This window comes from Microtus ochrogaster, chromosome 2, assembly GCF_000317375.1.
Source record: "Microtus ochrogaster isolate Prairie Vole_2 chromosome 2, MicOch1.0, whole genome shotgun sequence".
NCBI lineage: Eukaryota > Metazoa > Chordata > Mammalia > Rodentia > Cricetidae > Microtus > Microtus ochrogaster.
In genome coordinates this window covers 5,134,431-5,150,965 of record NC_022010.1, presented here as the reverse complement: position 1 = coordinate 5,150,965, position 16,535 = coordinate 5,134,431, and the positions used below count along the sequence as shown (strand labels likewise).

Below are 16,535 nucleotides of genomic sequence, written 5' to 3'. Positions count from 1 at the left end.
CCAGGGTGTTGCTCTCTCCCCACAGTAAATGCAGTTGTCACCATGTCTACTACTCCAGGGTGTTGCTCTCTCCCACTTGTTCCAGTGCTCTTCCTCATTCTCAGTTCAGGGTGCTCTCAGATTCCTTACGTCTAGTTTTTAAGCGTCTTCAGCCTCTTTTGGGCCATTATAGTCTTGTTCCCCTTGAATGAGTGGTTTTGAAACATCCAGACCAGTTTGTAGTTTTGCCATCTAACTCAGGCTGGCTTTGAACTTCGGATTCGCAAGCCTCAGCCTCCTGAGTGCTGGCATTGCAGGTGTGCACCACCACTCCTGGCCTATAGTTTGGATTTGTCTGTTTACTCATGACTAGTTTAAGATTAAACACATAAATATTTCTTGGAGAATAAATATTGGTGATGCATTCAAATTGTCTTTTAAAAATAAGAGTCCAGCCCTGGGTTTGAACCCCAGCACCATTTTTTAAAAAGGTAGAATCAAATGTCATTAATATTCAGATTTAAAAATCATGAACTCTAGGAAGATCACCACAGTAAGAGATAAAGGTTACTTAAGAGCATGCCTGAAATCCCAGCACTTAGGAGGTAGACAGGAGGATCAAGAATTCAAGACCAACCTGGGGTATAGAAGACCCTCAACAACAACAAGAAACATTACCCAGGGAAACCAGCACTTGCTAGCACAGCACAACTTATCCTGAATATTCGTGTCACTCTTTGGGACACAAGCTTTAACTTAAGGCAGGCTCGCTTGAACCCTATGCCAGGTGTGGGTAGAGTGGAGTAGAGAGATCCTGTGTAGGTTTCTGAGTGCAGAAGCCCATGCCTATAATCCCAGTACAAGTTCCAGCTCAGCCCAGGCTATAAAAACAAGAACAAATACTGATAGGATACATACAGTGACCACATGTAAATGAAGACAGTTCCTTAAGGGCAGAGGCTCTGTTGTGACTTACTATACTTAGGTAAGATGCGGTCTATGGCCGCATTTAAACAGTGATAATTGAGATATTTGGAAAGTAACAAGGGGTAAAAAGCACTGTTGGGCTTTTACAGAGTAGGAGGCTCAGTTATCCATATATATGCTTCATTAAGATGGATGGTAGGCTGGGTGTGGTAGCAAATGCCTTTAATCCCAGCATAGTCGGGCAGATTTCTGTCAATTTAAGGCTAGCCTGGTTTACATGGTAAGTTCCAGAACAGGACAGTCAGGGCTATGTAGGGAGACCTGCCCCCACCCACCTCAAAAAATAAAAATAAATTGGAAAGGTATACTGTATATACTACTTACCCTAAATTTTGTTTGTTTTTTTAAAGATTTATCCATTTATTATATATAGTGTTCTGCCTGCACAGAAGAGGGCACTAGATCTTACTATAGATGGTTGTGAGCCACCATGTGGTTGCTGGGAATTGAACTCAGAACCTCTGGAAGAGCAGCCAGTGCTCTTAGCCTCTGAGCCATCTCTCCAGCCCCCTAAATTTTGTTTTTTAATTTGTTTTTGTTTTTTTGAGTTGGCATCGCTAGGCTCCTTAAACTCATATAGTCCTGACTGGTTTTGAATTGTAGGTAGTTTTCCTGCCTCAGCCACCCAAATATTGGGGTTATAGGTATAAACCACAATGCCAGCTCAGGTACATTTGAAGTGCCTTGAGAACGTCAGGAAAGAACATCAGAAATAGTATTCCTGATTTAAAACCTCTTGTGCTATTCTTGTGCTTAGTATTCTTCACCTGTTTCCTAAGGAGTAAAGTCCTTTGGGGTACACCACTGTCTCTTTAGTCATTGCAGAGAAGACATGACACTTTAGAGAGGGGCTGAGAGTTTGTGGAGGCTGATGCTGGAAAAGGGTATTGGTCAGACGTTTACATTCTCCCTTTTGTCCCTACTTGGCAGATGCTGAGGGTCGGGAAAGCAAAAGCAGATGTGTGGCCCAAAACCGCTCCAAAGAAAGGTGAGAGCTGGACAGGAAAGGGCAACTTAGGACCAAACTCCTTTAAACAAGAAAGAGCTCTAGAATTTTAACTTTTGTTTTTTAGATGAGAATAATAGCTTGGTTCCTTCTGCCCCTGTGGACAGCGATGGGGAGAGTGATAACTCTGACCGTGTTCCTGTGCCCAGTTTCCAGAATTCCTTCAGCCAAGCTATTGAAGCAGCCTTCATGAAGTTGGACACACCAGCTACTTCAGACCCTCTCTCTGGTAAGGGCGGAAACTCACTCAGCGCTGGGCTCAGGCTTAGCCACATATGCTGCCGTTCCTGCCGGTATTGAGGCTTTGGGTCTTGTGTGATCTATATGAGCAACAAGAGCTCCTAACCACTGGGCCATCCCTCCAGCCCCTAGGCTGTAGACACTTGAGTTGGTTGAGGGTGGTTGCAGACATTAACCTCAGTGCTCACCTGACACCTGTGTCATTAGGCAGGGATGGGGTGGCAGAGAGATTCCAAAGCCTGCTCACTCTGCTGTGAGTGAAGCATGCTGGGGTGGCGGTGTGGGCTAAGACTGCTGTTTCTTTCAGAAGACAGAGGAGGAAAGAAACGGAAGAAGCAGAAACAGAAGCTCCTATTCAGCACTTCGGTTGTCCACACCAAGTGACACTACTCACCCAGGCACCTTCTCCATCTGGTTTCTTTTCTGTGCTTTTGTTTTGCTGCTGTAATTTTTAAGTATTTGAGTTTGAACAGATTGATTAGCTTGGGGTGGGAGGGGGGTTCCACAATGTGAGGGGAACCAAGAAAATTTTAAATACAGTGTATTTTCCAGCTTCCAGTCTTTACACCAAAATAAAGTATTGACACTCACTAGAGACACCTTCCTGACCTTAGTTCATCTGTAGGTTAGTCTTTTTGATTCAGATGTTAATTTTCTCAACCAAAGTCTGTGTGGTCTTGTTTGGGCTTCCTGGCTTGCCAGCACAATTCTGTGGTCGGTTAAAATAGTTGAATCTCTCCTACATGTTAAATTCTCCTTGTCAAAGATCCAGAGGACTAGGATTAAGCAGGATTAGGATATCTATATCTGGCTTAACACCTAGGTTTAGGGAACTGCTATGAGCTCAAGGCTGGGTGGCTACAGTAGAAAAAAAAAGCAAAATTGGAAGTTTTTCTTGTAGGAAGTGGCTACTCTGACCAGATCTCAGCTGGCAGCCAGCCCCAGGGTAACTTAGCCTTTGCACTTAGATATGAGTTTTGCCTGGTGATTCTTTAAGAGAAGCTTCACCAAGAAAGCTCTGGACCCTGTCACACTCCCTAATAGCTTTCCAAAAAAAAAAAAAAATTGCCTTCAGGCATGTCTGTGTGTTGGATCCCCCTGAAACTGGAGTTACCTCACATGTGTTTGTGAGAATGAGTGTGTGAGAGAATTGAACCCAGATCCTCAGGAAGAATGATGAATAGTCTTAGCTTCTGTCCCCAAGCTTCTTTTAAGTGACAGTCGTTTAATGGAGGCATAAAGGGTGTCTTAGGGTTCCTATGGCTGTGAAGAGACACCATGACCACAGCAGCTTTTATAAAGAAAACATTTAATTGGGGCTGGTTTACAATTTCAGGTCTCATCCATTATTATCTTCATGGTGAGAAGCATGGCAGTGCAGTGCTTCAACAGATATGGTGCTGTGAATTTTATATTTTGATCCACAGGCAGAGGAAGCAACTGTGAGACATAATACGTATAGGTTGAGGCGCAGGAACCTCAAAGCCTGCTGCTGCATTGACACAATTCCTCCAACAAGGCCACAACTCCTAATGACCAAGCTTTCAAACACAGGAGTTTACAGGGGCCATACCTATTCAAACCACCATACAGGGTGAGTCCATAATCATCACGGAAAGCATGGCAGTAGACAGGCAGACATGGTGTTGGAGAAGTAGCTGGCATCTTACATTTCATCCATTAGCAGGAGGCAGAGAGCTAATTGGGAACAGTAGGCTTCTCAGACAGCCCCGCCATCTGGGAACCGTCCGCATTCAAGCCAGCAATCCTCCCAAGTGCTATCCTGCCTCACTGGGCCAGCTGAAAGCTACATTTCTTATCAAGCCGCCTGATCAGTGGTCAGGTGGGTATCCTGGTGTCTGCAGTCCCAAAATATACTGGGCCGACCCTAGATTATGTCATTGTAGTTGGTGGTTAGTCACCAGTATTTCTGCTTCACACGAGTCTTCCTCACCAACACTTCTCTGTAATTGTGGCTGTTCTGGAACTCACTCTGTAGACAGAGCTGGCCTAAAACATCTGCTTACCTCAGCCAGCCTGGTGTTGGGATTAAAGGCGTGTACCACCATGCCTGAATTCTTATATTAAAGGGACTAGGAATATTTAAAATTCATCTAGTACCACACAGAAGCACATTCAAGGCCAGTGTGATAGCAAACAGAGACCTGGCCAAGCATGAATTATATAAATATGTAGTTTAGGAATGTTGCTTTGGAAGCCAAGAATATTTATTCCACCCACTCGGCTCAGTGGTTACATAGGAAACTTCTGTACAGAGCCACTAGGACCATGAATGGTAAAGGCAGCCATGACCTGTGCTCTGGCTCATAGTTTGGAGAACTGTGGGGCACTGCTGCCAACTCCAACTTCCTGGTCCCACAAGTGGGCCTGGAAACAGGGTCATTCTATTGCTTCCGCAGTGTCCTCACCAGCAATGTCTGAGAGCTCTTCGGACGGCTCTTTCTCCAGTAGACGGCTTATCGAGAAAGACTTCTTAATGGCTTCCCACTCCCCTAGAGAAGAGAAAGATGTCCTTGGGCATCACCTTACTGGCTGAGCTTCAGTCCTTGCTTGCCCGGGCCGACTGTTGCTTACCTTTATCAGTGCAATTCTGCAGCAACGGCAACAGCTGTCTCCGGTTGTACCTTATCAGGAATTTCTGACAGGTTCTAATTGTACCTGGCACATGAAGAGTTTTTTGTGGACAACAGTTTGTTAAACAGTCGCTATCTTTCGGGGGCAGGGGCGGATGGAAGGACATCTTGTGGGACAGCAGGAGACTCGGCAACTGTCCCCACTGAGCTCTGAACTGTTACTTAAGAAAACAGCCACCGCACACAAGCTACCACCACTCTTACCTCCCACGTGCAGTGTGTTGAGAAAACACGAGTACCGGTGTCCTTTGCTCTCCAAATGCGTGATGAAAGGGAGAGCTGACCACAAAAGCCGGTAGAACTCCTTTCGGCATCGAAGTAGCACTACTCCGGTGTAGGCATTGACGTAGCGAACTACGGTAGGAAAGGAACAATCGGAAAACTCCCCATTAAAACAAAAACAGGGAAAACCCTAGTATGTGCCAGGAACTGTTTTAGACAAAAGTCAATGGGAGTATGCATCACTGAGTAATATTTTTTAAATTTTGGGATGTTTTGCCTGCATGTATGTATATGCACCACGTATGAGCTGAGTGTCATCTTCTGGGACCAGAGTTAATCACCATGTGGTGCTGTGAATGGAATCCTGGTCCACTGAAAACCTCAAATGTTCTTAACTGCTGAACCCTCTCCAGTCCCACCAGTCCTGCTAAAAAGCATACTTGAAAGGTTTTGTTTTTCCTTCGATACGGCCCCGTTATGTCATCCTGGCTGGACTACAACCACTCTCTGCCTCCCGAGTGCTACGACAAATTCATGGCCAAAGTGCGCAGCTTGAAAGGGAATTTTAGGATAGACCTTCCAAGGTCAAGCAGTCACTGACCACTCAGGTCAACGAATGGAGTGAGAGAGAAGCTCCACCGTATTTAATCTGCAGAATTCAAGTTTAAGCGTACGGTAAAGGACTGAAATTCGGAGAAAAAAGGCTTTCGAGCTCATCCCGCTTTTCGTTAGAATTCCTGTGCACTCGTCCGTCAGAGGCGCTTTAAACTTTTAAAAAGGGATAAATCTGACATTTTAAAACGTGCTAACGTGACTTGTCAAATCATAGCTCTTACAAGGATTCTACATCTTCAGTTAGCCTAGTAACTTCAACTCCCTCGCCCCGACTGCGGGGCCCCTGTACCTGCAAAGCCCACCGAGCAGGCGGCGGCGCCGTAGGTCCCGTGCACCCGGGCGATCGTGTCGCGGACGAGGCCGCCGAGCACGCGGTCGTCCAGGCTCAGGCGGCAGCGCGCGTCCTCTGACACCAGCTCGCACAGGAGGTACCTGCGGCAGACGGCAGCGGTGAGCGCGACGGGGCACGCGACCCCGCCGCGAGGGCGCGGGGTGGAGAGCGCTTCTTACCTGTGCTTGTACCGCACCATGGCGTCCGCGCCGGATCCGGGAGGAAGGCGGGACTGGGCCCGACAGGCCTAGTGCCCTGTCAATCTCCACGCCCCGCCTCCCTCGGAGAGTGTAAGAGCGCATGCGTCCGCCTCAGGCGGGGATTTCTCACTGAATGTCTGGATTAATTTGTATCTCCCAACGTTGAATGGTGAATTTTGAGGCCAGTCCTGCACTTAAAGCCCAAGACTAGCCGGGCAGTGGTGGTGCACACCTTTAATCTCAGCACTCGGGAGGCAGAGGCAGGTGGATCTCCGTGAGTTCGAGGCCAACCTGGTTTACAAAGTGAGTTCCAGGACAGGCTCCAAAGAAACAGCTACAGAGAAACCCTGTCTTGAAAAACAAAACAACAAACAAACAAAAAACACTGAGACTATCGCGGGAATTGGGGCCTTTAAAGAAGTCAGAGCAGAGGTTTTTCCATACAGCCAAATCCGCTAATGTTTTTAGGGGCCCTCGACAGTTGTGTGGAGGTTTTTATCTATTGGTTTGTCAATCTCCTCCCCTCCTTCCTTCTTTTATTTCTTTGTCCCATGTTGCCCAAGATAACCCCAGACTGACTGCAGCCAAGGAAGACCCTGAATTTCTGATTTCCCTGTCTCTTCCTGCCAATAGCCATGATTACCAACGCGCGCCACCACACCCAGGCCCTTTGTTTTATGTTAAGAATAGGGATTGTGAGCTCACGACAGCCAAAGCTACACAGAGAAACAAAAGGGGGGGATGGGTATTATTCATTTGAATATCTCTGTGTGTGTGTGTGTGTGTGTGTGTGTGTGTGTGTTCAAATCAGGGTCTTTAACTTCAGTTTGGCTTGGAGTTCAAAGCATTTGTGCCTCAGCCTCCCAAGGGCTGAGGTTCCCCGGGTGCACCACCATGCTTGCTTGGTTCACTTCACTATCTTCTATGTAAAGTGCATATTCTTTTTGTTGTTATTTTTGTTTTTTGAGACAGAGTTTCTCGGTGTAACAGCCTTAACTGACCTGGAACGCACTCTGTAGACCAGCCTAACCTCGAACACACAGAGATCGTCTGCCTTTATGAGCCCTGAGGTTAAAGGCAAAGCACATATTCTTCGGGTGCGACTGACTGAAGACTTGTGTGACATAGATAACTCTACACTCGGTCAGGACCCTCAAAGTCCTTAGCGGGGAGGAGCCACTGCCCCCGCTCCCACTTCTCCAGGGATAGGTGCTGCTGGACCTGGGCCTTGATGGATATATTTTACAGCATGCCTGTTCCATGCAACATGGCTATAAGTCTGCTTCTTGACTATATTTTCATTCCATCTGTTCTGCTACAAACTGATTCCTCATCTGCCCAGTGCTGTAGTGTTTAAATGCACCACTAATTCAGTCAGTATTCTTTGATGGACCACATAAGCATTTTTTACTGATTTTCTTGTCACGGGGTTCTTGGTGCCTGACTTTGTAGCAAGGTCATTTTTGCATTAGTTTTATTTATTTGTTGTATAAGTGTGTAGGTGTGTACTTGCCGCGGCTGGAGTTTTAAGAGTCGGTTCTCTCCTACCATGTGCATTCCAGGGATCAAACCCAGGGGTCAGACTTGCAGCTAAAGCCCTCAGCCCCTTATGACCTTGATTATTTGTATATCTGTCCGGGCCTCGTCTGACCGGATGTGGTAACATAAAACAAGACATCTTTCACAGCTATTTGCAAGATCCGTGATAAATTCGCAATCTTCCACAGGTTTAGGGAACCAAAGAACTCTCTCTTTCGCAAGCTGCAATAACCAACTATCCAGAACCACCGAGATCAGCGTCCTCCTTGACCAGTAGGGAGTGCCAGAGACCCACAGTGTGCCCGAGTTCAACCTAGCCTAAGAACAACAGCCTCACTACTCTTCTGCCTCCCTAAAAATAGCGTCCCTGACACTTCCTGGTGTTGGTCTCAATCCCAGCCCTGCGCCCATTTTATAGGTCAGGTTCAGGCCCAGATCAGTGTCTCCTACCTAATACTGAACAGGCCCAGAATTCAACCTTGGAACCATTCGTCTCCAAAGTCCCAGCGCTGGGGCTCTCCAGTCCACTCCTGTGCTCACTGCCCACTTAGTGTAACAGAACCATAGGCCTGGGTTCGGATCCCCGGTCTTGGTACAACGGCAGCAGGTGCTGTCAGGGAGGACACCAAGTCCCTAGAGCTCAGCTTCCCTTCTAGTCCCGATTATTAGGAACTGTTAGGATGGAGGCGTCGATAGGATTCACTGGCACGGGCTGGCACAGTGAGTTCCTAAGGAACTAGTAAATAGTGATGAATGACTGACACCAGGAGAAAACACCTCGATCCCGGCCAGCCGGGACAGTGCGGGCCAGATGCCCCTGATGGGCCGCCGGAGGCGCAGCCTCTCCCGGTAGTCATTAGCGGCGCCCCCCCCCCCCCCCGCTCTCGGATCAGCCAGCCGATAATTACACGTCTCCTAATGAGGCCGGCGGCTGTTTGCAATCACCCGGGTCTCCGCCGCGCGGGGGCGGAAGTCGTGGGCCAGCCTCAGGCCGAGGAAGGGGCTGAGGCTTAGAGGCGGACGCACGCAGGCATGACTCACGCAGGGATGGAGCCTAATCCCCGCTGAGCCCAAACCTGTGCGCGGAGCCCATTCATCACCCACCGCCTGCATCCGTGGGGTGCTGGCGCTTACTATTATTACAGTTGTCTTGGAGAGACCGGCCCCAAAACCAGGTCAGATGGTCAGATGCGCGTGGATCGGATCGGATCAGGGTGAGTGGAGCTTGGGTTCCCTCCTGTTTGGGTCTGACTGTTCCCACTCCCCAAGTTGGCCCTTTTTTTTGATAAACGACAGGACGGAAGGTTAGCTCCAGCAATGCATTTTAAAAGCCTGTTTTGAAACCACTCACATAACCCATAAATGAGACTGGAAGTCTGGAGAATTCCCTAGGGAAGTGGTTGGGGTAGTTGCTAAAATGATGGTTAGGGGTCAGTTGAGATGGTTTAGTAGGGAAAGGAGCTTGCTGCCAAGCCTGAAGAATCTTGGGAACTCATATAGTGGAAGTCCTGGAATGGACTCCCGAAAGTTGTCCTCTGACCTTCAAATGCGTACACGAGGCTCCCCTAAATAAATTTAAAAATCACAGTTAGATGGAGGGGAGAAGGCAGCTACAAAGGTAGGTGTGTGTGTGTGTGTGTGTGTGTGTGTGTGTGTGTGTGTGTGTGTGTATGCTCGCGCACATGTCCCTAGCCTTTGCTCCTTTTCCTCTTTGAGACAGGGTGTCAGTGTGTGACCCTGGCTGGCCAGGAGTGCACTGTGTAGATCACATCAGCCTCACATTCCCAGAGGTCCACCTGGCTCAGCCTCCTGGGTGCTAGGAGTGCGTGCTCTACTATACTCGGCTTTAGGTGCTTTTTGTTTTGAGGTGCTGGGGAATGCATTGTGGGTGCTAGGCAAGTCTGTGCTGCCAAGGTACATCCCCAGCCCCAGTGTTACTCTTGGGTGCTTTCAGTATCGAGGGGAGTCCCTTTTGGAGTCAAGATGCAACCATGGAGGATAGTGACCCAGGAGGCTTGAACCTGCTTGGCAGTTTCTACAGTGTACTACTTCCTGCCTCTAAGTCTATCAACCAATTTTCTGTAAAACAAAACAAACAAAAAGACACCGGTATGGGGACAGTTTAGATAGTCCCGTTTGCTTGGCCAGGGGCCTGAGGAACCAGTTCTCGCTGCCCTGTGGACATTGTTCCAGTCCCTGGCTTTGGGGACTACAAGTCACTCCCCAGATTAATGCAAGGTCCCAAGTGCAGAACTCTCATTTAGTTCTTCCTCCACCAGGAATTTATAGCACAGTTTCTTTCTTTCTTTTTTAAGTGTTTTGCCTGCGTGAGTATCTGAGTACCGCATGCATGCAGTATTTTGGGAGGCCATAAGAGGGCATCAGCTCTCCTGGAACTGGAGTTACAGATGGTTGTGAGCCACCATGTGGGTGCTGGGAACAGAACCGGGTCCTCTGGAAGAGCAGCCAGTGCTCGTAAGTTCTGAGTATTCTCTCCAGCCCCCACACAGTGATTATTATAACTGCTTATTTGACCTGGCAAAAGGCACCTCAGTGTCTATTGGGAAGAGTCGATGTGTGTCTGTGGGACTGGGCAGCCGTGGGCCAGGGAAGGGCTAAATACTTTGCCCTAACCATCACAGCCGCCTCGTAAGGTGTGCGCTTGGTGTTACCAAGCCTAGTTTACCTAGTGAGGCAGGGCGCCGGGAGAACAGTGACCTGTCCGTCTGCTCACAGGCAGGCTCAGGAGCAGAGCTCGATCCAGATAGTCTGGTGGAAGGTGTGCTTGGTTTTTGTTTTAGGGGAATGGTTGAAAAGGTCTCCTTGAATAGCCCTGGATGGCCTGGAACTCGGGGGTAGGCTGGCCTCAACCTGCCTGCTTCTGCCTCCCCAGTCCTGGGATTAAAGCCCTGGACGGACATATCCAACTCTAGATAGCATGTTCAACTACAATCCATACAGCTTTTCTGTCTTTATCTGCATGGGAGATTTCCAGAAGGTGACACAGGAAGCTGCTGATGGTGACTGCCTCTGGAGAGAGGAATTAGAAGTGTTAAGTAGGAAGAGAGATTCGCTGTTTATCCTGTGATTTGTTTTTAAAGTCTCCCGTAGCCCAGGCTGTCCTTGACTTGCTGTGTAGCCCAGGCTGTCCCTGACTTGCTGTGTGTGTAGCCCAGGCTGTCCTTGACTTGCTGTGTAGCCCAGGCTGTCCTTGACTTTCTGTGTAGCCCAGGCTGTCCTTGACTTGCTGTGTAGCACAGGCTGTCTCTGACTTGCTGTGTGTGTAGCCCAGGCTGTCCTTGACTTGCTGTACAGCCGAAGGTGGTGTTGATCTTCCTGCCTTCGCTTGAGTGAAGGAATCACAGGTGTATGACATCACACACACATCCTGCAGGGCTGGGGATTGAACTCTGCTCAGTGAGCTACATCTCTACCCACCCCCCCAACTCCCTCTTAGTTTGAAACAGGGTCTCACTCTGTAGCGTAGGCTGACCTTCATATGTGTTTTAATACAGTGACTCATTGCATAATCCTGGCTGGTCTGGAACTCCTCAAACTCCTCGCTAGGATTGCAGATAGGAGCCATGACCTTCAGCTCCATGACCTTCTGTCCTATTTTCTCTTGATGCTGGGCACTGTGTAGTCATTGCCTCCCTTTGTTAAGGTCTTAACCTCGCCGGGATGTGTGGCGGGTGGGGGGAGGCTTTGGAGGTGACTGGAAATGATTAGGTTATGAGGTTGGGGTCTCATGAATGGAAATAGTGTCCCTATGAGAGGAATCCAGAGAGCCGTGCGGGGGACACCCCAAGAAGACAGCTGCGTACAAACAAGGAAGTGGGTCCTAATCAGACACCAAGTAGGACTTGCCAGAATTGTGAACAACAACAACAACAACAACAAAAACGCTCATTGTTTTTTTTTTCTGTTGATTAAATTTTTTATTGAGCGTTCCATTTTCCTCTGCTCCCGTCCCTGACTCTCCCCTCCCTGACTCTCCCCTCCCGAAACGCTCATTGTTTAAGCCACAAGGTGGTATTTTGCCACGACGATCTGAACAAATGGCTAGACACATGTATGGGTCAGTTTCCTAAGTTAAAGAAGTTCCTGGACCCAGTCCCCCAAAGTACATTATCACTAATATTCACCTCAGCTGAGGAAAGAGAGCTGAGCCCGCTGAGGTGACCTGACTGGTTTGGCAAAGGGAATGCTGGGATTACAGATGAGCCAAGACACCCTGCTGCTCCCTTGTCTTTCCTGAATGTTTTTTTTTCCCCTTTATGATGATTACACAGTTTCTGTGGTCCCGGAGAAGGCGTCTGGCTCACCGTCCCATCTTTTCTGAGTGTAAGCTCAGAGCAGCCCTTGGAGACCTGTAGGTCCAGCCGACTCACATTCTTGCTCCAAAGGGCAGGCCAGTCACACTGCTCCAGACTCCAGCAGAACCTCCTTGGAATCTGTCCTCTCTGTTTACCCCAGCGTGATGATGGCTGTGTTCAGAGCTGGTGCATCGCCTCAGCTGGAGAAAGTGGCAGAGTCACAGAAGCCTGGGGTGGCCAACATCCAGGGCACGTCTGTGACGGACAGCCTCCGGGTTCGGGATGTTCCCAGCACCTTCCCACCACTCACGCTTGGAGGGAGAAGGGCCTCAAAATAGCTGTTGCTTCCCCAGCCCGGCGCTAGGCCAGAGACAGGAATAGACATCTGGGGGTGGCTGCCTCAGCCTCCCTCAGGGCCTTTGGGGGGCTGGGAATAGGCAGAGGCCAGACCCCTCCCCTAGCATGGTATGTCAGTGTCTTCATGTGGTAACCTGTCTGTGACAGTCCAAGTGTCAGAGGTGCTCCTCTGTCTCAACTGGTCAGTCTCTAGCTCTGGTCAGACAACGGCCGTAGCCTGGTGGGTTCCAAGTGCCCTTTACTGCTGCCTCCTGCAGTCCTCTTGTAGCAGGCATCCAGGGTCACATGATTGAGGTCACATGGTCAGGCAGAGGTAGCCTCCTGGCTCTAGAGAGGTGGAATACGGAGAACTCAGCCTGTCTGGTCTATCTCCAGCCTCCACATCCTGTGTCCTGCATGCTCTTGGGCCTCAGTTTCCTGACCTGTGGATGGCTATAATCCCAGCACACGGGAGGCTGAGGCAGGAGAACTGTGTAGTTCAGGGCCAGCCTGGAAGACTCTATCCTTCCATACCAAACAATATTAAAATACTGAGCACAAGAAAGACCCGCCTGCTAGAGTGATTGTGATGGCCAGATGAGTTGACATGTCAATGTCATTATGATTGGTGTTTTCTTATCACACTTTTCAATCTTAAGGCACTGGTGAGCATCTGTTATGTGCTGGGTACCACTACGAAGTCTATATTAATGTAGCTCACACAGAAGCCTCTTCTGAATCAGCCACTATGCTAGATGTGTTTCGAGACAGGGTAGATAAGGCTGACCTGGAGCTCACAGAGATGCCCCTGCCTCTGCCTCCTGAGGACTGGGATTCAAAGCCTGTGCTAGACACATTTCCTCATTTTATTCTTCACATTCACCCCTGAGGAGCCATTACCACAGTTCCCTTTTATACAAGTGGGGAGAAAGGATCAGAGAGCTGAAATCCTTACCTCAAGCCACACAGCCGGAAGCTAGAAGAGGCAGGATGTGAAAGGCTTCCTGTCCAGCGCTCTTTGTGGGGAGGCAGACAAGCGGCTCCTTTGTTAGTGTTGTTAGTTCGCGTTAGGTGTCAGGTGCGCGGAGAAGGGCTTGCACTCGCTACCGCTCTGCCCTGCTTTCTCAGACCTCTGCCCAGGTCTGTGTGCTTTGCAGTCTCTTGGGACAGGAAGTCTCGTGTCTCTCGCAGCGTCCTGGATGAGGTAGCCTCAGCCAGAAGCTCCAGTCTCTGCCTCCCTCGCGTGCCTCCATGACTGTCCCTGTCCCATCTGTGGCGGAAGAGACTGGCTGCTGAGAAGTCTGGAGACTGGATCAGCGACATCAGAGTAGGCTTCCTGGAGCTGGCAGAGTCTCAGCTGAGGAAAGGTGGTAGGAGAGGCATAGGTAGCGGAACAGCATCTGCAGGCAGGGAAAGGACCGAGTTCCAGAAACCGAATAATAAGATGGAAATGGGAAAGGGCATCTAGGCCATAAAGATACCCTGGGGTTAGGCCTTCAGGAGCTTGCTGCCCACACTAAGGCGCTTGCTTCCTGTTTGCAGGACTGAGAAAGGGTCTAGACGTTTCTATCCAGTTGCAGGGAAGGGCAGAGCTCGGGATGCTGCGTTATGAATAGGGACCTGGTAGGAAAGCTCAGCAGCCAGCCAGGAGAAGAGAGACAGACTGGGGAAGTAGGGATAGAAACAGGGGCTCTGAAAAGTGTTTGGAGGTCACACTGGTGGGGCCAGTGAGATGGCTCAGTGGGCAAAGGTTCTTGTTGCCAAGTGTGAAGACTTGAGTTCAATCCCTGGGACACACGTGGTGGAAGCAGAGGACCAACTCTTGGAACTGAGCTCCACATATGCACTGTGGTCCATACATCCATATACACACATGCATGCACACCCTATACACAACCACACCCCCAAGAAACCCCTACGTACATCCATGTACACACCCACTCACCCCCACATACACATATCTCACACCCATATACACACAGGCATGCACACCCATCCATATACACAACCACACCCCCCACAGACACCTACCCACACACACGCACACACATACATACACACACACAAGTAATTTATTGTGTTTTCTTTTTCTAGACAGGGTCTCACAATGTAGTTCTGGCTGACTTAGAACTCACTCTGTAGATCAAGCTGGCCTTGAACTCCCAAAGACCTGCCTGCCTCTGCCTCCTGAGTGCTGGGATCAAAGGTGTGCGCCACCATGCCCAGCTCACAAGTGATTTTTGTAAAACTAGCACTGATGACATGTTGCAGCACCAAAGGTCACCCAGAAACTTTGTAACTTAAAACAGCAGCTTCTCTTGCATGTACTGAGTACAGATCTGCACAGCGGTCTTGCGGGATGCTGGGCTAGCAGGAATGGCTCCCTTCGCAGTGAGAGTCATCCTGTGAGCTGGACCCCTGGTTGGGACAGTTCAGCCTCAGTACACCTCCATGTGACCTCTCCAGCCCAGAAGCCATGGGGCCTGCACTGTGGCACACGCTGGCAAGCCTGGCACTTGGGAGGTGGAGGCTGGAGGATCAAGAGTTCAAAGCCAACCTGTGCTACATAGCAAGACCCTGCCTCAAACCAAAAACAAAGCAGGGGCTGAGGATGTCTCGGTGGTTAAGCACTTGTCCTGCAAACATGAAGACCAGAGTTCAAATCCACAGCATCCCCATAGGAAGCTGGGCTGAAGACCTGAGTTCAAATCCTCAGCACCCCCATAGGAAGATGGTCATGGCTTGCATTCCTGCAACACTAGCATTTGGGATAGAAACAGGCAGATCTCAAGAGTCAGACACACTAGTCAAAACAGAGAACTTCCAGTTCAGGGAAAGAGTATCCAGACATCCTAGTCTGGCCTCTGCATGTGTACACACTCACATGTATTACAACATGCACCCCTACACACACACACACACACACACACACACACACACCAGAACTACCATGTCTTTTCTGGTCTCAGAAGACCACTTCTGTATAGCCTAATTACCAACAACAGTCCCCAGAGCAACCTGACTCAAGGCAGGGGACATAAACTCTGTTATGATTGTTCTGTGTATGCATTGATCACAGTGTCCACTAAATGACATTTGGCACATTTGCAAGGGTTTGGGGAATTAAGCAACCACCTTCCTGGTTTCAAAACAATTTTTTTCAATCTATGCACATGAAGCAATCACTCTGTTCGGGCCCTTGCAACCACTAATCCAGCTTCTGTCTCCATGGCTTTACCTATTTTGAGTATTTCATATAGAAGAAATCCTATGTGACCTTCTGTGTCTGGCATCTCTCGCTTAGCTCAGTATGTTCAGGGTTCACAAGGTTCAACCAACCTATAAGACATATCATTATTACCTTTTTTGTTTGTTTATTTTTGGAGACGGGGTTTCTCTATGTAACAGTCCTGACTGGCCTGGGATTCACTCTGTAGACCACGCTGGTCTGGAACTCACTGAGATCCACCTGCCTCTGTCTCCTGAGTGCTAGGATTAAAGGCATGCGCCACCACCGCCTGGCGAAAGGAATACATATTCATAGCATACAGAAGAATTATCCCATAGCAGGGGGCAAGAGGGCTGAATAATGCTTCATTGTATGTCTGTAGACTACAGTATCTTTTTTTTCATTTTCTTTCTTTTTTAAATTAATTTATCTTTTGAAAAAGGATCTCTCTATTATGTAGCCCCGACTGTCCTGGAATTTGCTGTGTAGACTAGGCTAGTCTCAAACTCCCAGAGATCAGCCTGGTGTAGTAGTGTATACCTTTGATCCCAGCACCTGGGGAGACAGAGACAGGTGGATCTCTGTGACTTCAGGGCCGGTCTGGTCTACAGAGTGAGTTCCGGGACAGCCAGAGCCACATAGTGAGACCCTGTCTCAGAAAAAAAATCAAAATTCCCAGAGATGCACTTGCCGATGTCTCCTGGATGTAGAGGTTGAAGGTGTGCACCACCACTGCAGTTTAAGCCTAGAATGTCTTCACCTGTAAACAACAGGCTGTGTGGAGAGCCCTGTCAACAGCAGTGAACAAAGGCCTGAGCTCCTGTTTCTGTTCTTTTAGAGATGGAGTTATTGTTGTATAGTAATTCTATGTTTAACTTTCT

The 16,535-nt window shown here is 48.9% G+C and overlaps 2 protein-coding genes across 5 annotated transcripts in view; one reads left to right on the top strand and one right to left on the bottom strand.

Moving 5' to 3' along the window:
- The window catches only part of Rnf10 (ring finger protein 10), a 37,183-nt gene extending 34,374 nt beyond the window's left edge, over positions 1–2,809 (top strand). For 2 of the 4 annotated variants that reach the window (XM_005344300.2, XM_005344299.3), the window contains exons 15-17: positions 1,897–1,954; positions 2,040–2,201; positions 2,523–2,809. In XM_005344300.2, coding sequence (XP_005344357.1) covers positions 1,897–1,954; positions 2,040–2,201; positions 2,523–2,596 — 294 coding nt within the window. In that variant the 3' untranslated portion in view covers positions 2,597–2,809. Of the gene's footprint in view, positions 1–1,896; positions 1,955–2,039; positions 2,202–2,519 lie in introns of all 4 variants that reach the window. The other 2 variants (XM_005344298.2, XM_005344297.3) reach the window with 1 other exon arrangement.
- Positions 2,810–3,509: 700 nt separating this feature from the next.
- Positions 3,510–6,250, bottom strand: Pop5 (POP5 homolog, ribonuclease P/MRP subunit). The gene is made up of 5 exons (XM_005344295.1): positions 6,214–6,250; positions 5,993–6,135; positions 5,071–5,220; positions 4,808–4,891; positions 3,510–4,725 (listed from the first exon to the last, which is right to left on the bottom strand). The coding sequence occupies exons 1-5, from the start codon at positions 6,231–6,233 to the stop codon at positions 4,613–4,615; spliced, it is 510 nt and encodes a 169-aa protein (XP_005344352.1). The 5' UTR covers positions 6,234–6,250; the 3' UTR covers positions 3,510–4,612.
- Positions 6,251–16,535: the final 10,285 nt, after the last annotated feature.

Bases quoted from the DNA above. Each gene is read 5' to 3' on its own strand.
- Pop5 (XM_005344295.1), bottom strand. From the start codon at position 6,233: ATGGTGCGGTACAAGCACAG. The intron at 6,136-6,213 runs GTAAGAAGCGCT...CGTCTGCCGCAG, and splicing joins ATGGTGCGGTACAAGCACAG to GTACCTCCTGTGCGAGCTGG. The intron at 4,892-5,070 runs GTAAGAGTGGTG...TTCATGTGCCAG, and splicing joins CAACACACTGCACGTGGGAG to GTACAATTAGAACCTGTCAG.